The 27,495-nt window shown below is 38.7% G+C and overlaps 1 protein-coding gene across 5 annotated transcripts in view; it reads left to right on the plus strand.

Moving 5' to 3' along the window:
- The window catches only part of SLC4A4 (solute carrier family 4 member 4), a 351,440-nt gene that overhangs the window by 195,430 nt on the left and 128,515 nt on the right, over window positions 1–27,495 (plus strand). For all 5 annotated transcript variants that reach the window (XM_043447564.1, XM_043447563.1, XM_043447565.1 and 2 more), the window contains exon 7: window positions 9,897–9,973. In XM_043447564.1, coding sequence (XP_043303499.1) covers window positions 9,897–9,973 — 77 coding nt within the window. The remainder of the gene's footprint in view (window positions 1–9,896; window positions 9,974–27,495) is intronic.

Consider the following 27,495-nt stretch of genomic DNA (forward strand, 5'->3'; position numbering starts at 1 on the left):
AGATTGATATTGTTATTGTATCCCCAAGCTCTTTCAATATCTGAAGGGCACGGATAAACCCTATGACTGCTTTGTTCTCGCTGGTCTCCCCCTCCTTGCTGTCTCCCCTCTTCCCTACTCTGTTTTCCTGTGTCTTAAGATACTGCTACCCCAACACGTGCTGCCCAGATTCTGTTCTAGCATTTACTCTCATTCCTCTCCTGAATTGGAGACCATCCATCTCTTTTTCTTTATTTTTTCATTTTGCCAAATCACATTTCAGGTAACTTTGTATGAAAGGGCATATAAAGGTTGACATTTTGTTTGGTTTTCTTTTTTTTTTCTGATCGAAAGTTTCCTTATTGTTTTTTCACACTTGATTGTTAGTTTAGATGAGTATACAGTTGAAGGTTGAAAATAATATTTCTTCCAGAACTCTGAAAGCATAGCTTCATTCTCTTCTTCTGTTTTTGTGTTGCTTAAGAGAATTCCGAAGTGCAGTTCTTATTGCTTTTCTCTCTAGATAGAAAATTTTAGGGTATTCTCTTCACTCTGAGTGTTGTGAAGTTTTCTAATGATTTATTTACATACAGTGCTGGATTGTGTGTATGTGGTTTGTTTTGTTTACTTTCTCTAGGGACCTTTGTGATTGAAGAAATGTGTCCTTAATTTAGCTGTAGGATATTCTCTGTAACAGCATTCTCTTTTTCATTTTCCTTGTTCCAGCTTAGTAGGACTTTTAATAGTCTTTCTAATTGGCCTTCATGGATTGATACTCTGTACTCTCATATTTTCTGGACCTTTGCCCTCTTGACCATTACTTTTTTAGAAGATTTGCTTGATTTTATTTTTCTAACCTGTATATATGTACATATAATGTGTGCTTAGTCACTCAGTCATGTCTGAAGCTTTGCCACCTCATGGACTGTAGTCCGCCAGGCTCCTCTGTCCATGGAATTTTCCAGGTAAGGATACTGGAGTGGGTTTCCATTTCCCTCTCCAGCAGATCTTCCTGACCCAGGGGTCGAACCCGCATCTCTGCATCTCCTGCATTGGTAGGGGGATTCTTTACCACTGTGCCACCTGGGAAGCCCATATACATTTATTACTATCACATGTAGTCTTGAAAATTATTAGAACTGTACAGCATTTTCCTTTTCTATTTTTTATAGCATTCTGTCCACACTTTATGGATACAGTATCTTCTCAAATCTCTTGCAAACTAGTAAGAATCTTTATTTACGTTTTCTAAATTATAATTCTTTTAATGAAGTTGTGTTTTGGTTGTGTGTGTGTGTGTGTTTAGTCTTGGGCTTCCTCTCATATATCTGATAACTCTCAATTGTTCATTTTTATTCAAGTAAAAGGATTTGTATTCAGGTAAATCAATCCTAAAGGAAATCAGTCCTGAATACTGATGGAAGGACTGATGCCGAAGCTGAAGCTCCGATACTTTGGCCACCTGATACAAAGAACTGACTCATTAGAAAAGACCCTGATGCTGGGAAAGATTGAAGGCATGAGGAGAAGGGGATGACAGAGTATGAGATGGTTGGATGGCATCACCGACTCGATGGACATGAGTTTGAGCAAGCTCCGGGAAATGGTGAAGGACAGGGAGGCCTGGCGTGCTGTAGTCTATGAGGTAGCATAGTCAGAGACGACTGAGCAACTGAACTGAACTGAAAGAGGATTTGTTTTAAAGTGAGTAGGAAATGTCATCCTGTCACCCTGAATTCTAGAATTCAGAACATTTTGGTATGAGGCACAAACTCCTGCTCTGATTCTCTGATCTTTTCTAAATCCCACTTCAGCAACGAACCCTGTGGTGTAAATGCCTCAGCTGCTGGGTGTGCACCCACTGGGATGGAAGCAGACTTTGGTGCAGTGACTTTCCAGGAACTTATCCCTTTCTGTTTGCATCTTACTTGGGCCTCCATTGTACTTGGCCTCTTCCAGTGTGGACCTTCTTCAGTGTTTTTCATGGAAGATCTCTTTTTTGACTCCATGACTTTCTGCACATATTTCACACTGTAGTTTCTATGTAGCACAAATAGTATCAAGTTTTAATACTCTTTTTTCATTCCCTCCCTCTTGATCCTCTCTCAGGTTCTAATACTCTTACCTATTCTTTTGCTTCTAGAATGTTTTTGAAGTCTCTTGTCTCTGTTGGTTGTCTATTAGTTTTTTTAATTGATGTGGTTTTATAATTTTTTGTTTTTAATATTTTTAATCTGTTATTTTAAAAGTATCTAGGAAGGGAGAAGGATAAACTCATTTACCAAGTCACGTACTAAGTTGAATTGGTAGCTTTCTTAATTGTTCTCAATTTAGATACTTCATCAATTCAGAGAACTTCTCCATTAATTAGTGAAATTTTTTCTATGTCTTGGATCCAGTATCAACATATAGATATAAGAGAGTCCACATTAGGAAACCCGACACTGTTACATGTGCTTGGGATACTGTGGCTATGGGGACCTATTGCAGTTTCTCAACCTGATGAGAGAGTGTTTAGTAAAATCACTTTGGGTCATGAAGACAGTGAGATGTTCTTTTCCTTATTTCTTAATGTTCCATTGATCTTTCTAACTTACCCTATTACTAAGTGGCATAGTCTTGCTGACATCACTGTTCTTTTCTTTTTTTACTTTCATGAGATAAGGTAACAAATTATTTTCTATGCTTCCACCTATATTCTTTGTACAGGGTAACTTCTGGTTCATAGTTTTATGTTTGTGTGTGTGCATGCGCACGTGTGCTGATGACACAAAGAATTACAAATACTATATGTAATCACAGGGACCACAGATGCCCTAAAGTCCTTTATGAGGACTTTCCTATTTTAGTAAGTTTTTTAGTTCTTGTTTGTTTCTGAATGTTTCCGCAACTGATTGGAGCTTTTTCAGATGTCACGTGTGTGTTGTGTGTGTGCAGAAAGAGAATGAAAATGCCTTTAAAAATTTTAATTACCTATTTTAGATCATAAAGTGAAGTTTCTCAGTCGTGTCTGACTCTTTGCGAACTCATGGACTGTAGCCTGCCAGGCTCCTCTGTCCATGGGATTTTTCAGGCAAGAATACTGGAGCGGGTTGCCATTTCCTTCTTCAGGAGATCTTCCCGATCCAGAGATCAAACCCAGGTCTCCTGCACTGCAGGCGGACTCTTTACCTTCTGTGCCACCAGGGAAGCCATTTTAGATCATAATAAATGTTTTATTTTTATTTTAGATCATAATAAAAATTAAATATCCAGTGCAATATTATTGGAATGGGAACGGGAATCACTCTAGTGAGAGCATTTTGCTTTTGCTGGTTGAAATTTTAAAAGACTTAGAAGAAATGAAGGCTGTGTATTCAACATTGAGATATTGAAGCCCTAACACTGAATCTTGGGAAAAGCCAACAGAGTAGTTCAAAAAATTCAAAAACACAGAAAATAGGGTCAAAGAAGTTGAGGGTGGGTAGATTATCAAGGGGCATGTGGACAGCGGAGATCTCAAAAAGATAGAGAATGGTCTTTAAAATAGAGAATAGTCTTTGTGGTTGCACTGCCTTGGCCTCTGCTTTCTTCCATTTCTCTCTGTAAGGATGTCTTCTCCATTATCCCATTATCCTTGCCCCACACATTAGGGATGATTTCAGCTTTTGGCTAGAACTTGACTCACATACTTCCATAGTTATCTGGATCTATTGATGTCTTCTTCCTTTCTCCAGATTTGCTTTGACTTTCCAAACTAAGCACATTCTTTATCTCTGGTCCCCAGACTTTTCTCTACCCAAGGCTGTCCTTTCCTCTCAGGGACGCCCTCGCTTGTGTCTCCTCTCGTTCTTACCTGATTCTTCCTGCACACAGGTTCCCTTTCTCACTTTTGTCGTTTCTTACCTCTCTTTCTGCTGCTGACTGACAGGCGTCTAGCCAGTTTGGCAGTGTGTTTCCATTCCGTTAGTTCTGGGCCAGCTACAAACTTCTTCCTTATTTACTCTAAGGCTTTCCAAGTCTGAAGTTTCTTGGAGTCTGCACATCGCATCTCCCGCCATAGGAAATAGACTTTGAATAGTAGTGTTTATAGTAGTAACTCCAAATGGAAGTAAAGTGATACCCAGTTGCTGTTATTCATTCATTCACAAATATTTATTAATTGCCACCGGTGCCAAGCTCTGGGACTGTAGCTGTGAACAAGACAAACCAAAGGCCTTGGCTTTCCGTTCTTGGAGTTTACGTGATATTAAATCATCAGCAAACAACAGAAATCCTCTAAATAAAACAAAATGATTAAAAATTGTACAAGCAAAAGTATCCAAACTGATTTTCTATTAGTTATGAGATTCTTTCAAAGAGCTCTTACTGATAAAATTTTAAACTTTCTTTAGCCTCATATTTATATTTTAAATATTTCTGCGTTTTATTTGGAGGTGGGCACTGAGAATGGGTTGGAGGTCTTGATGACATGCTTTTCTTAAAATCACTTTTGGTGGGGACAGCTCTTGGCGGTCTGTTGCCATGGAGGACTAGGAAACTGATCTGACAAAATCCAAGCTTATCTCAGCCATTCCTTCTGGAATGACTTTCTCAGTCCAACTTGTTATATCCCAACAGATTTATTATCCCTGTCCTGTTATATTCCTGTTCTTAGTGGTTGAAATGGGAAGAAATTGCAATTTCTTGAAAGGTGGAAAACCAGTATGGAAATAGTGGAGCATTGACTGTATGTTCATTGTGGAATCTTACAAACACTTGGCTAGGACTGTGAATTAGGACATTCAGAAGTGTGTAGCACTACCGCTTTTACAATTATTTTGCTGTTGCTTTTAGTATCCTTTCTCCTTTTTCACAGAGCTGTGGTTTTGGGCTAATCACTGTGGCAAGCAGAGTAGCTGAGCTGAATATTTTTCTCCTTTACTTTATGAAAATGAAAAAGTAAAGAAATGCAATCTCCATCTTTGGGAGAAGCTAAATTGGAAACCAAGAACATTTTTGACTTAAACCTCCTTGGTGATTTTATATTGCACATAATTGCCATGGAAATAGGATATATCTTTTGTGGTTGTACATTATATTTTCTCTTCATTAGAAATGATGACGTTTGTATGTTTATTTATGTAAATAACATAGAGAGACCAATCCCACCCCCCACGTCCCTAGATTGTTATTAAGAGATCTGGATTTAAATTGATACTTGTTGTGTGATCATGAACTTGAAGTTCATTTTGTGTATGTGTAAGTGGTAATAATGATACTGATCTCAGAGTGTTTATCTGAGGATTAAGTAAGGTAATGTAAATTAAAGTACTTAGTGCTCAGAAAGATTAGTTGACTCTTAATCTTAGATATACACATCTTCTAGTGGATTTTTTATGTCAACAAAGGGGGAAAAAGTATCAGTAAGTCAGTGAGGTGTACATAGAATATATACTATAGGCTCATTTTGAGGGTATGAGATGGGGAGGTCAGTTTATGTGTCATTGCATCACATACACATTTACATTTTTACTTAACATGTATACATATAAGTATCATCATTTTTCTATGCTGTACATTCTCCTACCTCTTTTTATAGTATCTAACAGATACAATTGGAAAGGACTTTATGAATTGCTACATGTGTGCTAAAGAATAACAATGATTTTCAAACTTAGTACAGAATGTAATTAATTTTTATAGAAGACAGTATGTACCTGCCAAGTGGGTACTTTGAAAATGAAATTGTTTTCGATTGTGTGAAACTGCTTGAAAATGTGCTCCTCCAAGCTTTTTTTTTCTTATGGCCAAAATACAATGATATGGAAATTATTATGATTATTCACTCAAGGTGGGTTCTTCTTTTTCTGTTGTAAAAATCAGACTTGAAAAAACAAAGTTGCTTTAGACCAGGAGCAGTTATAAAACATTCATTTGCCCTGTGTATTAGATAGAAAAGGCCTACTAGTGGTGGTGGTGGTTCAGTTGCTAAGTTGCGTTCAACTCTTTGCAACCCTGTGGACTAGAGCACACCAGGCTCCTCTGTCCTCCACTATCTCCCAGAGTTGGCTCAAATTCAAGTCTGTTGAGTCAGTGATGCCATCCAACCCACTGCATCCTCTGCTGCTCTGAGTCGATGAATCTTTACCTGCACAAGAAGTAGCATACTTTTGGGTACATTTCTCTTTCACCTTTTTGATTCACAGTGACATTTGCTTCCGCTACCCCCACTCACTCAATATTGCAGTATACTCAGTTTACATTATACACCAAAACTCTAGAAAACACTGACTTAGCCAGACAGTGTGTCTTATTGACTAGAACAATGTTAGGGACTCTTTGTGTAAGTTTCCCAGGTTTGCTGAAGTGCCACACGGAAATTTCTAATTCCCAGGTATAATCTTGTTTGTATTCTCTTGTCCTTGCCTTCTTTGATTTGGGTGATATGTTTCTGGAAAAGGCTGATTCAATAGTGAGTTCTGATAACAAAGTTATTCGTTGAATGTGTGCATGCTAAAGTCACTTCAGTCATGTCTGATTCTTTGCGACCCCATAGACTGCAGCATGCTAGGCCTCCCTGTACCTCACAATCTCCCAAAGTTTGCCCAAGTTCATGCCCCTTGCATTGGTGATGTGATTCAGCCTTCTCATCTTCCTCCATGAGATCCTTCTCCGTGAGATCTTCCCAAATCAGGGATTGAACCCAGGTCTCCTGCCTTGCAGGCAGATTCTTTCCCAGCTGAGCTACCAGGGAAGCCTACTGATTGTGTAGGTGAAGATTTAGAGGAAAGGCTGTGTACAGTTCTTTTTGTGTGTGTTTATGTGGCAAAGAAGCTAACTCCATGATTTGCTTGAGATGTGACGGTTTGGAGCAATGGCTTGGAAGAGGACAAGGTTATCAGATCTGCCTCTTTTGCTGTTTCAATTTGTGTATGTTTCATGCAGTTCAGTTCCAACTAGGACACATTCTGTGGTTAAGAAACTTGTTTATTTAGAGAAGTGGTTCTCCAGCTTTCACTTACTTCAAAATCATTTCAAAGGTTTGGTAAAACCCACCTTGCTTGGCCCCATACCCAGCGTTTGATATAATTTGTCTGGGGTGAGTCAGAAGAATTTGCATTTCTAATACGTGCTCAGGTGATGCTGCTACTGCTGGTCTGGGGACCATACTTTGGGAACTACTGAGTTGAAACATTGGGAAGCCTTTGTCTTTGGTTCAGGGTGTTGTGGAGGATAGAGGTGGAGAGTTTACTGGGGAGGGAGGTGGGAAAGGATGCAAGAATGCTGATCATCTTGCTTAAGGTTTACCTAGAAGTGTTGACTTCTGAATTCTTTCAGTCTATTACAAAGTTAAACATCAGTGAAGCTGTTAATATTACTTTTATTAATGAGAATCAGATAAAGTTGGGCGGGACAATGGATGTGATTGTTTCTAACAGTGGCCCCTTCTTCCCCATCTGGTTCCTGCATCTTCCTTGGTCCTGTGCCTTTTTTATGTTCCTCCCCCCCACCCCACAATATAATACAAATACAGAGAGCTATCCTGTAACTATCTTTCAGAAATGAGAGAAATGTGGCAGCATATGAACTTTCTTGGAAAAGTTGTAATGTCAGTCAGGATTATCATTATAATGGAAACCTTACTTGTTGGCTTCAGATTTTGCAGCAGTTAGGACAGTGTTTGGGTGAAATGTACCATTGCAGTATTTATGAAGAATTTCTGATGTAAATCAATGAGTTTAGAATTTTGCCTAGAAAATTTAAATTACTTAGTGAAAAATTGCTTTCAAATTCATTTCAGTATTAATGCTTATATACAGTTGATTTAATAATTAGAAATCAGTATACCTATTTATTTACATAAGCTGCTTTAAACTTAGGTTGCTAAGGCTTCATTGCTTTAAGAATATATAATTCAGTAAGTAAGTTAAGTCAGATAGAGAAGGAGAAAGATCATATGACATCCCTTATATGTGGAGTCTAAAATGAAATGATACAAATGAACTTACCCAAAAAGCAGAAAGGGACTCACAGACTTAGGAAAGGAACCTATGGTTGCTGAGGGGGGAGGGATAGTTAGGGGGTTTGGGATGGTCATGTATACACTGCTATATTTAAAATGGATAACCAACAGGACCTATTGTATAGCACATGGAACATTGCCCAGTGTTATGTGCCAGCCTGGACGGGAGAGGGGTTTGGGGGAGAATAGATATGTGTATATGTATGGTTGAGTCCCTCTGCCGTTCACCTGAAACTACCACAACATTGTTAATCGGCTACACCCCGATACAAAATAAAAAGTTTAAAGTTCAGGGGAAAAAAGAATACATAGTTCAGTTTTGTTTTTTTTTTTTTTTTGCTTATGTAGGTAGAATCTTCACCCATTTAGTAAAAAAAAAACCTGGTTTTGTTTTTTAATGTAAAGTACAAAATTGTATGTACTCATCAATTCCTGTTAGTTTCTAGCCCAGCATTATTTGGGGGCATTCGTGTTTGTGCCTGGTGTCTTTTGTATTGAATGGACCCTAGAAACCTTGTATGCGGTTCAGAGAAGAAAATGTGGCTTTCAAAGAGATTCTTTTAATTGTGCTCGTAAAGCAGTTTTTCAGATGTTACTTTCCTTTGAAAAATGCCCTATGCTTAAATTTTCCTAGAATAAAACATCCTACCAGGTAAAGGGTTTAAGAGATCTAGGCCATGCTTACTCAATGAAATGCAGCAGAGTGGAAAATAATTCTGGTTTTGCCAGCTCAAGAAAATTGATCTAGTAGTTAAAGACAATTATATTATTTAAAGAGCAGCTGTTATATAGACATTAAATTATTAGGAGTAGATTTTAGTCTTTGGTAAAATTTTGTGCTGACGTTTTGGCCTGAAGGAATGGAAGTCTGTGATCTGAAGAATTATATGGAAGCAAGTGTGAAGTTGTGTTCGAACTTGGGTGCTTGTTTTTCAACCCTTGTCCTCCTAGTGTGAAGACCAGACTGAGTCAGATCGCGGAGGATTAAATGGGGAACACATTACTCAGCACCTTGCAGGGGTGGGTCAAACACCCTGCCTTTGAAAAGTTATTCTTTTGCTTAGTAAGCTGAGAAATTTCAAGTTTACCTGCAAAATGAAAGCTCAGTATTTTGTTGATTAACCAGACTATTTGAAAATGGTCTCTCATCTACATGTCCCCTTCTCTGTTCTCGTGTGATTGCATCTGAAGTCACTGGCTGATTTGCCAGTGGATTTTTATCTACAGCAGCTGTACTGCTGGGGAGCTTGTCCATGGAGTATTCCTGATAAAATCTGTCCCTTGACTTGAATGAGAAGTTTGGCATATTAGGGAGGAAGATGGGATATGCTTATTTTAATCTGGTAAATGGGAATGCAAGAAGTAAGGGGAGCTGGGATAACACTGAGGAGAAGTATAGGGGTCCTGGCTCAGATGCCCACTAAGGAGAAATATTCTTGATCAAAATGTTAGCCAGAGAATGGAATACAGATGGTTTGGGGGGTTGATGGCGCCTAGGAAGGACTGCAGAGGCTGACAGAGAGGAGGTCCAGGCCTTTTGTCCTGGGGCCAGCTTTGCTGAAATGAGGAAGGAGTCCACGTCTATAGGCAAAGAAATAGATCGATTAGGATGTGTGTAAAGGGCAAGCCAAAACCAGGAGTAAATTTATTTTTATGCTTATAAGTTTTACACCTTTCTTTCAAAGCTGAATTTATCTTGAAATAAAGCCAAGAAAGAAGACTTAAACAAGGTCCTTGAGATATTTTTTGTTTAACCATGTTAGTGCTCTCACCTTACTTTCCAACTCTGGAAAACTCTTCGGGAGAGTCCTAACACAGCTCAAGCACCATCACCATTCCCATCGTCATCTACTAGCGTTCATGAAGTGTACAACCAAAAGCTTTGTGCTTTTGACAAGAAGTCTTTAATGACGGGCCCCTTCTGTTTTTACAGGTAGCCCAGCCATGACCCACAGGAATCTGACTTCTTCCAGCCTGAATGACATCTCCGATAAACCAGAGAAGGACCAGGTAAGCCAGGAATTCTTGCTTCTTTAAAGTGTAAGACTAAATGTATATCTAGAACATGCTGGGAAGAGATGAGAAATGGTGGTTTCCTAACTTAAAATGAACCAGTATGTGTTGATGGCTTTTTTTTTTTGTTTCTCACTTCCTTGGGAAGAAGGGGAAGCAGTTTGTGAAGGGACTTGAAGTCCAGAAAATAAGAGTTAGCTTAGTCCAGAGATCTTCACTTGGGCAGTATAAATATTGAAACTATAGTTCTCTCAGCTTTAAAATTGTAATAATAACTCCTATCTCAGGTTTGTTGTAGTGCTTACATAAGGTAATCTATGAAAAAAGTGCTCTGCTGAACTGTGAAGGGCTAGGGAATGCTGTGTGTTGTGAACTTTGGGGGGATACTTCAGGCAAAGGTAATGATAGTCTTGTTAGCTGTGTATTTGCCTATTAAAATATATGGTAAGTAACCTATTTGAAATGAAAAGCAATTAAGTTTTGAACCTCAATTTGTTTTCTTTTGAAAAGAATATAATAGAAACTGGATCATTTTCCTAGTTGAGTGAGTACCTGGACTTGAACAAGTTAAAAATGGTGACTAGGTATAATTTTGTACTTTGTTGTTGTTCAGTCGCTCAGTCGTGTCCGACTCTTTACAACTCCATGGACTACATGCAGCACGCCAGGCTTCTCTGTCCTTCACCATCTCCCGGAGCTTGCTCAAACTCGTGTCCATCGGGTCGGTGATGCCATCCAGCCATCTCATCCTCTGTCATTCCCTTCTCCTCCTGCCTTCAGTCTTTCCCAGCATCAGGGTCTTTTCCAATGAGTCAGTTCTTCACATCAGGTGGCCAAAGTATTGGAGCTTCAGCTTCAGCATCAGTCCTTCCAATGAAAATTCAGGACTGATTTCCTTTATGATTGACTGGTTTGATCTTCTTGCTTTCCAAGGGACTCTCAGGCTTCGCCAGCACCACAGTTGGAAGGCATCAATTCTTCAGCACTTTTGTACTTTGCATTAAAGAATGAAATGAGTTATTTGAGCTAATGGGTTGAAAATTCTACTTGAATAAATAAATAAATCTCAATTATATATTCCTAAGGCAGTGACGCCTTATTTACAACAGTGCTCCTCTTTAGACAGAGGTTTTCAGACCTTAGTGAATTCTTAAAAATACTGGAAAGGTGAAGTTATGTTCTTTCTTGTAAAGTGACTTTTGGATTCTTTATTCTCCTTCTAACCAGCTTTGGAATAACCCTGTCCTCATTTTCTTCTAATTCAGTACACTTTTCATATTATTGTTCTTATCTTTCCCCTCTACCCCCAGGTCAAAAGCTTGTACTGGCTTCTATCAAGTTAAGTTCAGAATATGCCACCTTTGAAGATTCTCTGAAATCTGGTATAATCTTTCTCATTTTAACTTACCTGTGTTTCCCAGAAGAGAGACTCTGCTTTGGTTAGGTTTAATTACTGCACCCCCTTCCCCAGCATTGAGATTAATTCTTGACTTCTAAAGTTGCCGCCTACTCTTAAATGCTAATATGGATGGCACTCCTCCCTACCACTGGCCTACCTCTTGATATGCTTTGGAGGATGATCATCTAAATATTGAATGCATTGGTAGGATCATAACAGTACTGAAAGGGAAAACTCAGTCCACTAGGACTTGTTGAGAATTTTACTCAAAACTAGTTTGTACATTTTGGTTCCATAGATTGACAAAGCAGCATTCTAATTATGAGATTTATTGGAGCTTTGATACAGGATAAGGAAGTTAGGAATATCTGGCAATTTCTCAGGAAGACTTCTTTTACTGGGGACAGTTCTTCTCTTGTCAGGCATTTATCAATAGCTGCTGGTAAATGTTGAGAGAAATTTCTTACCTTCTTGGTTGTCTTCATATCTGAGCATATACAAAAGAAATTTGATGGTTTAAGATATGTATTACATAAGATTTTGATTCCTGTGTTAGAAGAAATAGTTTGGAACTTTATGATTTGGGGTGTTGATTTAACTAAATTAAGCCTGTGTCATCCTTAAAACCAGAATCTCTGATGCCTATCTCCAGTGTCTCCTATTTGTCAAGGTTCATATGATATTGAAACCAGGAAGATTTAATTCAGGAATTTTGTTCTTTTTGTTTTCAAAGCTAGAAAATGCAGCTGATGAGTATATCATTTAAAAGAACAACTGTCCATCTTCATTTATCTAATACAATAGCCATTGTTCATCCAACGAACCCTTCATCCCCTCAAAGAGAAAGAAACTTCATCTTTGCTTCCCACCAACGAGTTTGAAGAGGCGCTTTGTAACTGACCCACGATCTCCTCTATAATCAAAAGTAGAGTACAAATGCAAACTAATATTTCCAGCTTATATACCTACAGTCTTATTAACTTCAAATACAAAAGCTCCTGGATCATTTTCTGGTGAGAAGAAAATAGGCTTGCTAAGAAGATGAAACCCTGGCACACACACACAAAACCCTGCAATAAATTTGGGCTTTTTATTTTTTAGCCTGTTTTTTCTCTGTTTGGGTAGGAAAAAAGGTTGCCAGGCTCAAATTTGTTTTGAAAAAGCTTTTATAATTAATTAGCCAATGTCCTGGAAATGATCTTGGCAGTGAAGTCAAACTTGTTCGGTATGCTTTTCCAAGTTGGCCCAAAAAACTTCCATCCAACTGGAACTGAAGTTTTCTGATGGATTGATTATTCTGCCTGGATACAATCTGAACAGTTGCGATGGTGCCTCGCAGCTTCCTGGAGCTATATAACTTCCCAGTAGCACAAGGAATGGGTTTAATGTTCAGAGGTACAAAGAGAAGCAGAATTTCTCTTTCTGACAGCTACATAGTGACAAAATTTGAGGGCATATTTTTTATGAGATTCTGTTTTGGGAAAACAGAAGAAGCAGATCTGTGGATTGCACTTTTTCTCTTTGGCTCTACCAAGCCTAGTACTTAACGATTTCAGTAGCGGCTGCTTGAGAAATAGCTTACAATAGTTAACAGCAGAAGAAAGAGCATCGCCAAAATTTAGATGATGCAACACTTCAACAATATTCCAACTTGGATTTTATATTTATTAGGCAAAAAAAAGAAAATACCTGGGGAGAAGTAGATTTTTAAAAAATACATCTGGAGCTCATTGACTTGTAAATGTACATAAATAATCTCTATTTTGTTGCCATGGAGGATTTTTTTCTTCATTATCCAGTTATCTTCCCCAATTACCTTAGACTGATTTGTTTTTCTATTACCTTTTATTTCTTTTCTGTTCTTGAAAAAAAATTTTAAAACTTCTGCAGGTGCTTATCAAATGCAATGGGTTAGTTATAATTTTCATGTGAGTATGGACTCATCTGTGAGGATAAGAAAATTCCTTCTTACTATTTTACCTTGTAGCTTTAACTCTCTGGACAAAATACTGTGCTCAGTGGTACAATAACTTTTAAATTTATTTTTATTTTTTATTTACTTTGTGTTTTTTAGATTTTTTTGGGGGGGGTGTGGATCTTTTCTTTTTTTAAGTGCTTATTGAATTTGTTACACTATTGCTTCTGTTTTTTTATGTTTTGGCATTTTGACTGTGAGGCATGTGGGGTCTTAGCTCCTCAACCATAGATCAAACCTGTACCCCTGAAGTGGAAGTGCAGAATCTTAACCACTGGATTGCCAGTGAAGTCTCTCTACGATGACTGTTTTAAAAGGGCTTTTTTTTTTTTTTCATGTTTATCAGTAATGCAATAACATCTCACAATCACATAAATATTAAGTGAAATCACAGTCTGTAGATTGCAGTGAAAGCAGTAGATAAATTTCTTGCAGATGCTTAGAGAGACACTTCTGCACACATATCCTTGTAACTTTCTTAACTAGTCACCACTTCCTTGATACTGGTTATTTAGCCAGCTTACCCAAGAGCTTATCCATGGGTTTCCTGGTGGAACTGGGCCTAACGTTAATTTCTAAAGTGTACTGTAATCATTTTTTGCATTATCTTTAAGTATACTATTACCCTTAATATACTTTGTGATCTCTATTTTTGAAATCCTGGTCTTTGTAGAGATAGACCTGAATTAAAATTTTTTTGTCAGGGAATAAGAGGATGAAATCAGTAAACCATGTAGAACTTTGAAACTGCTCAGCCATGACTGTCTTAAAATGGAATCTAGAAAGATACATTTTGTGATTGGACAACCCCCTAATCCTTTTCTTACACATGTGAAATACAGGAGCAAGTCACCCTGGTGGCTCAGATGGTTAAGAATCCACCTGCAATGCAGGAGACCTGGGTTTAATCCTGGGGTCAGGAAGATCCCCTGGAGAAGGGAATGGCTACCCACTCTGGTTTTCTTGCCTGGAGAATTCCATGGACAGAGGAGCCTGGCAGGCTGCAGTTCACGGTGTCTCAAAGGGTCTGACACGACTGAGCGACTGACACTTTCACTTTCACCTAAATTCAGCTGAGATGATGCTTTCATCATTTTGATTTCCATCCTGAGGCTCACATACAGCTTCCCTTAGCATTCATAGCTATTTCATTTTCATAGTGATGGAAAAGTACCATAGCACCTGCTTTTCCTTTTTCACCGCTCAGCCAGAAAACCCTCTGTTTCACACGGAGCACTGGGTGGTCTTGCTCTGCTCCTCAGAGAAGGCACAGCGGTGGGGAAAGGCTTGTATTTGCTCACGTTATGATACTGTCTTTTGCATGTGTCCAGGGACCAGTGAGACACTGCTGGGAAAGCTCCAGATGGAATCACATCTGTGAAAACCCGAGAAGAAAGGCATGTTGTGAGGAGGTGGTTACAGTCATTAGATGGTGCTTAGTTACTGTGGTGATAGTAACTGCAGAGAGGGTCTCTGTGGCTGCAAGTTCCCTTTGACCAGGAGCCCTTGATGAGAACTGGCATCACCACGGCAGCGGTTATCTTTGGAGCCCCTTTCCCGGGGGTTTAGCTTGTCACTGAGATAATTATCAAAACTGATGTTTGTCATTCTCTTTTCCTTCTCTGCAAGCAGTTTAACCTTCTGTAGCCTCCTCCTCCCACCTTATGTTCTCTCCCATATTCTGAAAGAATTAACAAGTAATTGTTATTAGTAGAGTTTGAGAAGCACAGATAGTCATACTGATTTTAAGAACCTGTGTCCCAATTGAAACTGACAGTTAAATTTCCCCATTTTCATACTGCTGTGTTTCCTGTAAAAGCCATTTATCTAGATCAGAACGCTAGCCTTCGTTTAAAAACAGGTTTTGTGTCAGCTTGAAAGTGAAGTAGATAAACTTGTCTCAGGTAATCTAAGCTCTATGTTGGGTTTTCAGGGGAGAAAAGAAGAAATCTTTTGTACAATTTAGAACCGTGTAAAATTTAAAGCCAGCTGCAGCAAATTTGAACTTCTTAATCACCCCATAATTGTAGGCTGCTGAACTCACTGATCCATGTAAAGAGTATATTCTATGCTAGCAAATGTTCTTGGTGGTAGGGTTCCAGAGGTAAATGAGACAGACAGATCTTTTGACACGTGGAACTTCTGTGCTTCAGGGGACAGATAGACAATAAATAACAAAGATAAGTAAATAAACAAGTAGGATAATGTTATGCAATGCTAAGTGTTATCTAGAAAATATAGTAGGATAATGTGGAGAGGTACAGCAAAGCTGGGTTAAGTAGGAGGGTTACCCAGAGAAGAGAAGTTCTGGACAAAGAGGAAAGCCTTGAGGCAGGAATGAGAGTGATGTATTTAAGACAGAGGAAGAAGAAAAATTCCAGAGTGACTGGAGCAGAGGAAGCAGGTATGTCGAGGTAGATGAGGCCACAGGAGACCTTTTACTTGTATTCTAAGTACCAAGAGACACTATTGTAGGAATTTCACCTAGAGAGTGGTGTGTTCTGATTTACTCTGAAAAAAGATGACTGAGAATAGTGTGTGATGGGATGGAAGAATCTGCTAATGTTCTGGATCATCTGGTGTTGTTCCTATAATTAAACACTGGATGAACACCACAGTGCAGTAAACAGCTCAACAGACAGGAGCCAGTTTCTTAAGGGGTTTGCCATATAGGTGTCAAGACCTTATTCCTATCGACAAAGCAAGTTCTTCTGTACCATGAAAGTATTATAAGGGAGAAAGTGAGTTTTCTAGTTAGCATATTTTCCATGCACTATTAATAGATTTAACTATTAGTTACTATTAATAAAAATTAAAATGTTTTAATGCACTAGAAGTGAACATAGGCCACCAGGAGTAGTGAGACTGAGCTTATGAATGATTGTATCTGTTTACGTGCTTTTTTTGATGTTGCCTGGTAAAACGCATGGCTCATGAGACCTTCACCAGAGGTCTCTCTAAGAATTTAATGGTGATAAGCAACTTACTCCTTACTGTTCTGAAAGAGGCATCAGGACGTGTGGATGAAGGACAGAGCTGCCTAAGGGGTTCCTAAGCCTTGATCTCATCTGTTCCTGTGAAGTGAGTGAGTGTTAGTCACGCAGTTTGACTGTTTGTGACTCTTTGGGACCCTATGTACTGACTGTAGCCTGCCAGGCTCTTCTGTCCATGGGATTCTCCAGGCAAGAATATTGGAGTGGATAGCCATTTCCTTCTCCAGGGGCTCTTCCTGACCCTCCCCGGTCAAGGGTCTCCTGCATTGCAGGCAGATTCTTTACTGTCTGAGCCACAGGTACCCACGAAAGAATCTCAGAACTGCAGGAGCACCACAGGCCGATCCCGTGTTCACCATTTAACAAATGGCATTGCTGGGTTTATATGCTTTAAATGGTTATCTGGCATGCTTTTTATTTGATGTCACTTTTTTTCTCTTTTCAGTATGTAGCAGTTTGCTGTATCCCAATGCAAAGAATATACTTAGAATAGATTGCAGAGAGTAGTGGGATGTGATCAACAATTATCTTTGATGGATGTCTGCTCTCATGTCACATATTACCTACCTCTGATCAGAACATCATTAAAAAAACCCCAAAAAACAAAAAACACCCCTTTCCCCCCTTGGAAGTGGAAAACCAGAAAGCAACAGCCCCTTTTGGTAAATACCCTAAGGGCATGTTTAAAAAACCTTTATAATAAGTGTAACTATAAACATTGACTTATTCTTTACCTGCTGTAGTCACATTTTTTACCTAGTGTTTTTTAAACTTTAGTTTTTTTCTGATTCATAGTTATACAAAATTGCTATAAAAATTCAAGCAGAACAAAAATGAATAAAATAGAAAATGAAAGTTCACAAATTCTCACCCTCAAAATAACCAGTATTAGCAGGTTGATATAGTCTTCTAGACTTTTTCTAGGCATAAAAATGTATATGCTTACTTATATGAATTACAAATGAGATCATATTGTTCTGGAACTGGATTTTTTAGAAACCTAACAATACCACAGACATCTACCTTGTTTGCCTTAAAGGCTACATAGTACACATGAATCATGTTTCATGTAAATGATCTATTGATAGATATTTACTTATTTCTTTGCAATTACAAGCAGGCCTTTAAGAAATGTCCTCATTGTAACTGAGTTTTTTTTTTTTCTTTTTTTTTGCATTCTTTCATGAGTACTTCTGAAGGAGAAATTTTTGTAAGTGGAATTGCTGGATCACCTTGTATTGCCAATTACCTTCCCAAAAGATTATGTCAGTTTTGTCCTAGGTCTTTTAAACACTTGAATAAATCTTCCTCACTGCTGGGATACTGTTTGCCAGTCAGATTTGAGTTTCTCCTTTGTGATTCACTCCACTAAAAGCTTAGCGACTGAATTCAAGTGAAAAGGATCCCAGTTACTAGCATCTGCCTCCTAGTTCACTTTGGGAACTTTTTTTGCAGAAGCTGAAAATATCAAGGCTAAAACTGGGTTTATTTTCCTGGTCTAATTGGATCTCTGATCTGGCTAATCTGCCTGATATTTTGAGGTAAAGAGGTGAGAAATACAGTGGTTGTAGACTTGGCTGCCTGTGTTTCTGATTGCTTCTCCTTAAGGAGAAGCTATTCTCAGCTCTGAGAGACACCCTGTGACTTTGTGAGAATTTCCTTGGCAACCAAAAATGGCTTCCTCTTAAGAGCCCTTCTTGGTGGTCAGCATTTGGAACAAAAAGGAAACTTGCAAGAAGGGTTGAACAAGTATTCTTTCTGAAGCCCTATCCAGCATATTCGCAGCTTGGCTCTGCATCTCTTTCCTCTCCAGTCCTCCACCCTCAAGAGAATTCTAAGTGAACTTACATACATAGTGTACAGCGAGTTAAATGAAAAGTTTATGCCTTTATGAGGAGTGTTGTCATCTAGGATAACTGATGAAAAGATCAGCAGACCATTCATTACATGTTGGGAGGTATTTGCAGATTTTGCTGTTTCCTGACTTCCCTTGCAACAGGGAATCTCTGTAGCGTAGACCTGTAGTGACCTCTGTAGGGAGGTCAAGCCATGGGAGGAAGTGTTTCTTGCTCTTCTTCACAAAGAGAAGGGATTCCCACTGTTTCCGGCTCACTTGTCTGAGTGGTCAGTGGTAGTTGATTTTTTCACCTCCATAGAATCTCATGACCTTATCAGTTGCCAGCAGAGCTTTCTATCTCTGGGTGTTACCACCAATGCTCTGGTTTCACCCCCTCGTATTGATCTGAAATGGAAACTACCATACTTCGGTTTTCTCTGCTGCCATGTTAAAATGGTAGCAGTAATTCTTTCTACAATCTGAAGGGCAGTTGTTAATCACTCCCAGTCGATACTACTGCCTTATCAGTGTTCTATGTGTATGCATACAAGAGGCTAGAAGTAATCAAGTCAATTTAGAGGTTACCATTGTAATTTCAGTATTAGTGGCACTGTTGACCATTTGGGGGCTGTCTCTGAAAGTGATGAGTCTGTTCCTCTCTAAAGAGTAATTAATAATGACAAACATACATTCAGCACTTTTTTATACTAGTGCTTTGGTTGGTATTATCAACCCTGTTTTATATTAATATGTTGGTAAATTTAAGGTGCAAAGACATTAAGTAGTTTTTTCTGAAGTCAAGTAGCATCTGAGTGGTAGCGCTGGCCCTGGGGTTGTGCTCTGAACAAGTACAGTGAATTCTGCTTCTTTGCCTTATGGTCGTTTTTAGATCCGACGCCCCAGGTGTTTGATTGATAATTTATGAGTTTAGGTTTGTCTTTGGGGCATGCATTGTGCTGAATAGGCTAATCACCGAAATTGTTATTAAATAAACCAACAATTAAAAAAAAGTTACTGAGTCTTATGGTGATTGGATGTTTCTGCTGCCACAGTGATTAAAAGACTCTGTGGATTAACTGTTTGTTGTATGCTCATTCCCTGAATGGTGTTGGTGGAGGTCAATGAGGGCTGATAGAATAAAAATAAAGTATAAAATATGATTTCAGAATGTGAGTTTATATCTAGATGAAGAGACCGAATAAGCATGTGGTGCTGATACTGAAGTGCAAGCATTTCAGGGAAAGGCAGGATAAATAACTGTGTGGGCCAGAACCGTCCATCAAAGAGGAACGAGATATTTTAGAGGCATCTTTTCATTTTAGAGAACATAAATAACAGAAGATAAGAGTTTCAGTCAAATAAAACATTCTTCGTTGGAGAAGGAGTTACGCAGAAAATGTGAGAAATACATTGGAATGTAACTTTCTGCAGTTTACCAGGTACAAGTGAATGACTTGGTTTATCCAACAATCGGAATATAATGTGACTTTCAAAATTCTTTGAATGATGGCAGTAATCCCCCAGATTTGATGAAATACAACATGGTTTCAATGTTAACCTTTTGCAAATTTTAAAAAATTATACTTACCTGTAGAATTAGCAAAAGTAGATGACATTAATTAACCAGTTGACTTGTCCACAGACCATGCTGGATACTCATTTGATGTACAAAATTTTACTTGTGCTTTGAGAAACACCCTACAGTCTCTCAGCTTTCAGGCCATTTGGTATTGTATTTGTTCTTATGGATATATGTTCACTTCTGTGTCATTAGGTCTGATAGATAAATATCACTGTAGCCTTCACTTTTTTTTCTGGTAAAGAGGAAAAAGCAGTTATTATTGAACTGATCAGTAATAAGCTTTTTTTAAGCTGATCATAGGGATAGGTTTGAAGACTTAAATAAACATGTTGTACCTTAACTCCTCTAAACCTGTTTCCTGATTCATAATAAGGTTTTATAATTCAGTCTGAACTGCCTTCTTCACAGAGTTGTTATGTGAAAAAGAATGTGCTTAGTATACTTTAAATATTATATAAGTTTTAATTTATGTCCATCATTTTCATTATTTATACTGCTTTCTGGGCTTTCCTGGTGCCTCAGACAGTAAAGAATCCACCTGCAATGCAGGAGATCTGGGTTCAATCTCTGGATCAGGAAGATCCCCCAGAGAAGTGAATGGCTACCTTCTCCAGTACTCTTGCCTACAGAATTCCATGGACAGAGGAGCCTGGCGGGCTACAGCCCATGGGGGTCACAAAGAGTTGAACATGACTGAGCGACTTAGCACATACACACACATACTCCTTTTTATTTTTGGTTTTGTTTGACAGGAAGGTTGGTTAGGAGGGAGGTCAGTTTCACTTTAGATGTCATCCCTCACTTCTCAGATTTACGTTGCTAATCTGGCTTTTGGGGGTTTCATGTTCTTAGCTTCCTCACTCCACTGCTCCACCTGCACACCCATGAAACGTGTCTGATTCGCCTTCCATGGATAGTGGTACGGCACACACATTTCTGTTGGACCCACATGTGTCTTTTCCCAGTTCTATCTTTCCTCCAGGATCTAAGTCAAGTGCCACTTTTTCCTTATATGCATCTTTGCGTTTTCTGACTCATGTTAATTATACCTGTCTCAGGGAGACCTGGGTTCGATCCCTGGGTTGGGAAGATGCCCTGGAGAAGAGAAAGGCTACCCACTCCAGTATTCTGGCCTGGAGAATTCCATGGAGTGTGCAGTCCATGGGGTCACAAAGAGTCGGACACGACTGAGCAACTTTCACGTTCACTTTCTCAAATTCTAATACCATTAAGCACTTACTGTTTGTTACTTCACAGGGACTCACTTGTTTGTTATTGTTTTTTTTTTAATATGAATATCTAATGTTATTTATGGGGTGGGAGTGGAAAGGCAGAGAGTTTGGGGTGGAGGGAGAGGCAGGAGTCATGGAAATTGTTGATGTCATGATGATGGCTAATTGGGGGAGAAGCAGGTTCTAGTCATTCTTTTTCTCAAAAAATCTTTTTTTTTTTTTAAAGGCTGAGAAAATCACTGTGACTCAGAGTTTCTCAGAGAAAGATGATTTCTGAAAGTACTGTTAAGGTTTTATATTTTCATTCTGGCAGCTTTGAAAATTAGTATTTCTTATCATGAGCATTGACAGAGTATTTCATTAGGTTAATCAGTTGCTTGAAATGAACATCCTTGCCTGTGTCATACATTAAAATTTTTTTCAGCTAGAACAATCATATAAATGGTAACATTTCAAATATAGTTTGCTCTTTAATTTGTTAAAATTCATTTATACATTTTTTTTCTCATAATTGAAAGCTCAGTGAACATAATTACCTGGCTGATTGACATAGCTTACAGAAAACACCAAATATTTTTCTTTCCTTTATTTAAAACAAAATACAGTTTATCATGAGGACATATTGGAAAAGTCAACTGTCAAGCACAGAAAGATGTTCCATTGCAAGATGACGTGGTATTGCCAAGGTTTCCCAGGCGGAGACCATTTCAAATTGTGGACTGTCCAACACTCTACTTTTAGACATGAGTTCCTTTATTTTGCATGATATGAAATAGTGTGAAATTAGGTAGGGGTGAAGCATATCAGACTTAGGAAGGATTTATCATTGATTGTGATTTATTATAGAATTTACTAGTTTTATACATTAGTGTTTTTTTACAAGATATTGAATATAGTTCCCTGTAGTATACAGGGGTCCTTGTTGTTTAATGTTTTATATTCAATATCTGTCAATGCCAGACTCTTAATTTATCCCTCTCCCCCCATTCCTCCTTCGGTAAACATATGTTTGTTTTCCATGTCTGTGAGTCTGTTTCTGTTTTGTAAATAAGTTAATTTGTGTCATGTTTTTAGATCCCATGTGTAAGTGATACCCTATTTGTCTTTCTTTGACTTCACTTAGTATGATAACCTCTAGATTCATCCATGTTACCAGAGATGACATTATTTCATTCTTTTTATGGCTGAGTAATAGTCTGTTGTATATTTCTACTCTCTACATTGTTATAACTGTTTCAGTTTAAATTTTTTATTATAATTTTGAGTCCAGGAGTGCATTATGGTAAGATCCAAGTATATCATTAAAATTTAAGAAGAACAAGTCAAGTTGAAATACAACTATGTATCAGGGTGACACATTTTCAGAAAGATGTGTGTTCAGAGGTGAAAGAAGTTTCTCTTCTTATAGTGCCTTTGGCTGCATTACTGTCTCTCACATGACACTTAATGGATAAAGTCTGTTTCTGTAGCAGCTTGTTTATGACAATGCAAAATAAGCAAAGTAATTTCAGAAATTTCAGTGAGTAGCCTCTGCATTGAAGTTTTGTATGAAGAAAAGCTGGTTGCATAATTCTTTGCCTGTTGAATGATCATCTCTAAGATGATATCCCCAGGCACTCACTCTGGAGGAAGACTTTGTTTAGAAAAATAGCAATTGTCACTACTACTTAAAATGGTGATGAAGCTCTTTTTCAAAGTGTGGAATTCTCTAGGAGTAGCTCTTTTCATCAGGACATCGTGAAAACGTCTGTAAATATGTGTCATAAAGAGATTTTGGGGCATGATGGCAATGTTGTGCTTATTACCACCTGTCTTTGTGGAAGCCCCTGATTGAAGTCCTGCTGAGGGAATGGAGTGTAATCAGTTCTTCTGAAAGACCTTGACTCATGTCACATTTTGGTTTTCAGTTTAAAAAATTTTCTATAGTGTTTCATTTTTCAGAGATGTGCGAAAGTAGCACAGCATGCATGTTTTATTAAAATAAAAATCAAGAATAAATGAAAATAAAAGGCTTTTAGAAGATTCTCTCTTCTCTGATATTACACTAGGGGCTATGTGGTTCTGTGCTTGTATATTTCTTAATCTGTGCCGTGATAGTCTGAACTACACTATAGACTATGTTGTCTTCATTTTAGCTGTGCCTTCTTGATCTAAATCACAAATTGTAATATTTCAGTGTGGAAAAGATAGAAGAAAAGGATGTAAATCAAAGGAATGGAAGACTTAGAGCCCTTTTAGAGTTTTCTGGGTTAGTAAGAAATGCAGTAGAAAATCTTGGGTTTTATGTAATCCTAGAGGTGTTGGTTCACATCCTGGCTTCCCTTCTTACTAGATAAGTGATCTTGTATAGGCAGTTAATGTCTCTAAGCCTTAGAAAAAGTTGGTAAAACTTACTTTTCCTGTTCTTATGAGGCTAAAAAGAGGTAAATAATATGTGAAGTATTCCAGGCACAGACTAATTAGGTGCTAAAAAAATACTACTTCCCTTTCCCCACCTGCTTTCTGCTGCCTCCTTGTGAATAGAAGAATAAGACAAACTATGAAACAAAGTAAGGGGAAATGGAACCAATGAAATAAATGAGACAATATATTTGTTATTTTGGGAATGGTTCAAGAGTAAGTAGCAAAATAAAACAGGGGAATTTCTAGTTCTTACTAGAATAGATCTTAACTTAGAATGATTTTATATTTAAATAAGAGTATACAGGTAAGATTTTATAGTGGTGATGTTTTCTTTTTCCTCTCTTCTTTCCTGAAAGTAACAAGCCACTAGCCAGTCTTCTGTAGTAGTATATTAAAAATTGTTTTTACATTCATGCAAACCATGTGATTTTTAAACCTAGGAATGTGTAAGCTTTGCAAAGCACTTTGAAAGTGTTGAAGTTAGTTGCTCAGTCGTGTCCGACCCTTTGAGACCCCATGGACTGTAGCCCATTAGGCTATTCTGTCCTTGGGATTTTCCAGGCAAAAGTACTGGAGTAGGTAGCCATTCCCTTCTCCAGGGGATCTTTCCAACTTAGGGATCGAACCTGGGTCTCCTGCATTGCAGGCAGATTCTTTACCATCTGAGCCACCAGGGAAGCCCATAAAGTATATAGATATTACAAGAGAGGCTGTGTCTTGAAGGAGGGTACAGAGAGTATCACTGATGACTTGAAACTGTTTTTGTTTTTTTTTTGCGATGACCCCAGAATCCTGAGCATGGTCTTCAAAGCCCTTTGTTATCTTGCTCAACGTCTCTCTCCAGAGGCCTTTTGCAAGGTTCTTTCCCTCGTCGATTTTACTCTGACCATGCATGTGTACTTCCCAGGTCCACTATTAAGCCAGTCTTCCCCTTCCCCAGGCCCTTTGCACATAGTTTCCACTGACTGAAGTGCTCTTCCTGCCCAGGCAACTGGGGTTCCCCCATAATTTCTCAGTCTGCGTCACCTCTGCAGGGGTATCTCCTGGGACCCCTGGTTTAGGCTAGAGAGCCTATGCTGTGAGCTCTCTTCACACGTTGTGCTGCTCCATCGTGGTGCCCCCCCAGCTGCCATCCTCTGACTGCTTATTGTAACTTTTGGTTCAGTGTTTGTCTTCACCAGTAGGGCATTTGCTTCAAAGTTGCAAAGATGATATCTGGCAAACTGTGGCTCATTGGTAGTGACCCTGCTGGTAGTCTGTTTTTGTATGGTTGGCAAGCTAAGTTTTAAAGGGTGTTGGGAAAAAAAATAATGTATGACTGGGACCGTATGTTGCCTACAAAGCCTAATTTGGCCTCTTTAAAAGAAAGTTTGCCAACCTGTGATCTGAATTATTGCCCCATATTTTTAAATAGAGGAACAAAAGTATATTTATATATCACATTTTTTTTTCTGGGCAGGCCACTTGGATGTATGGTAGTAAGGCATCCATAAGGTTCCTGATGATATAGTGGTAAACACTTTGATGAACCAAGGGCTTGCAACCATCAGAGGTTCTCAGCTAGAGAATAATTGTACTCAAGTGTGTGGATTAATAACCAATGTAGATGTGGAAGGAACTTCTAAAACCATGGTACTTTTTAGCATCCTGCTGAGCAGATTTATTAGCAGTTTGGTTTAAGACACAATGCTTGCTTATCAGATTCTCAGAGGACACAAAACAGACATGGCTAGCTACTTAAATTTTAAATGATTAGAATCAAGATGGAGAATGATCTTGATGGGCTGAACCCACAAAGAATTTAACAGGAATGATTATATGCTATGTAAGTTCAAACATGAGGTGAGTAATGGAGAAAATTCCACTGTATTTGGACAGAAAATTTGCAACTTTCATTGGATTCAGTTTTTTTTTTTTAAGGTATTCATCTTCTTTTTAAAACTGTTTATTTTATTATTAGTAGTAGGATTTTGTTTTGGCTGCACTGTGTGGCTTGTGGGATCTTTGTTTCCCTATCAGGGATTGAACCCGTGCCCTCAGCAGTAGAAGTGTGGAGTCTTAACCACTGGGCCACCAGGGGGTTCCCCAAAGGTGCCCATTTTCAAAGACAGTTGAGGAGACGTAGTTATGGGAACTAGGATGGTGAGGTGCCTGGGCACTAGCCAGAGAAGAATAATTGAAGTAACTCACCCTTAACTTGTAGCGATGAGAAGGTTTGAGGGATAGGAAGTTCATGAAGCCTACGTTCCAGTAAAAGAGAATAGGTTTATTGTCTGTTGCTCTTGTCATAAACTTGTGTTTGTGGGGACATGTTTCATGGAGACAGTTTTTATTTTTAATACTAGTATGAATTAGATAGGAACCAGAGCTTCATTACAAACTTATTAATGAAGTTTTATTAAGTCCCTCTTGGCTAAGCATTGCATTTGCAATCAGGGCTATAGAAATAATAGGATACAGTTTCTGTCTTTTAGGGGTTCTGATTATAGACTGTGGGAGAAGTCTGTAAATAATGTAGGGTCTGCCTGCCTGTTCAGTTGCTCAGTCCAGTTGCTCAGTCGTATCCGACTCTTTGTGACCTCTGCACTGTAGCCCACCAGGCTCCTCTGTTCATGGGGATTCTCCAGGCAAGAATACTGGAGTGGGTTGGGTTGCCATTTCCTCCTCCAGAATGTCTTTGACCAGAGAGTGGAGAATGAATTATGCCAGGGGCTGGGGAGTGGACACAGGTGATATTTGAAGTAATTCTTGAGTTGAATGCTTTTTTCTTTCACTATCACATTAAAAACACACACACACACACACACACACACACACACACACAAGTGACTTGATGTTAGGAATATAGTTATTGGATGGAGTTGCACTAAATCATTTTCGAGTTCTTTTTAAGATTTTCTGATTTGATGAGTGTCAACTGAATGATACATAGGGATTCAAAATTCAAAGAGGTAGACCTTTGCAGTGGAGTGTACCATGGAACAAAGGAGTGAACAGACCCTTGGGCTTGTGACTCATGTCAGTAAAGTGATCATCGCCTCCTGATGCTCAGTCAGGTACAAGTGAAGAGCCTCCCGGGGAGATTTTCGGAAAGCTGTTGCCTGTGGCTGTGTCAGCCCCGTTTCCCTTTCTCTGCTCCTTCAGTATTTTCCATTGTTCTAATTTGGTGTGTGTTCTCAGAGACCTCGGTGAAGGGTACATTTAAAAAAATCTGCTAAATAAATAATAGCATGACTACTACAGATTTAATTATAACTGTACAGCTGCCTGTTTGAAGTGTTCTGCTGGGACCATATGGTCCCTTGTACATCCTAGCCCTGCAAGGACCTGGTTTGAATGTTTCCTGGCTGATAGTACTGAATTCTCAGAGAACTGCCGGCAGCCATTCAGAAGTCGGTAGACGGTATGCTTTCCCTCTGTTGTCTCCATGCAGATGGCCATTTTATCCATAATTTATTAGACCCCAAGCAATCAGATATTGAAGCACCCACCCAGACAGGTCTTAAGAGTTATGTCTACTTGTTAGTTTCCCGGTCTGATTTTTGTTACCACATTTGATGTGCGAAGTGAAAGGTACTTATGCATTTATTCAGTTTCACTCAATTTTTTCCCAAGTATTTCAATGAATGGTTCTTTTAATTGTTTTCTGTTCCAGTGGTGTGGTGGAAACAGAATAGAGGAGGGCTTAGGAGAGGGCATCTTTTCTACTCCTGTCTGTGTTCTGGGAGTGTGATCTTGAATGAATTTTAGCTTCTCTGGGCCTTAAAGGAGCCAGAACTGGCCCTTTTAGGTCCCTCCCAGTTCCAAAATTCTGGGAAAATCAGTTGGGGACCATGTTCTTTCCAAGGACATATATTCTGAGGGCATTTTTCCATTGTGGCATTCCTTTTCCATTGTGGCATTCTGTGTGTCTCTTTCCCTATTGCTTAGAAATCCCAAATTCCCATTACTTGGGTCACAAAAATTGTTCAGTATGAACATTGTATAAAAGCCTACACCTCAGTATCAGTCTAGGTCTTCATAGGTACGTTTTTGGTTCAAACACTGTCTAGTGCAGTGGTTTTCAAGCTTTTTCCATGTCAAGAATCCATTTGCGTT

The sequence above is a fragment of the Cervus canadensis genome, chromosome 26 (assembly GCF_019320065.1).
Source record: "Cervus canadensis isolate Bull #8, Minnesota chromosome 26, ASM1932006v1, whole genome shotgun sequence".
Lineage (NCBI taxonomy): Eukaryota > Metazoa > Chordata > Mammalia > Artiodactyla > Cervidae > Cervus > Cervus canadensis.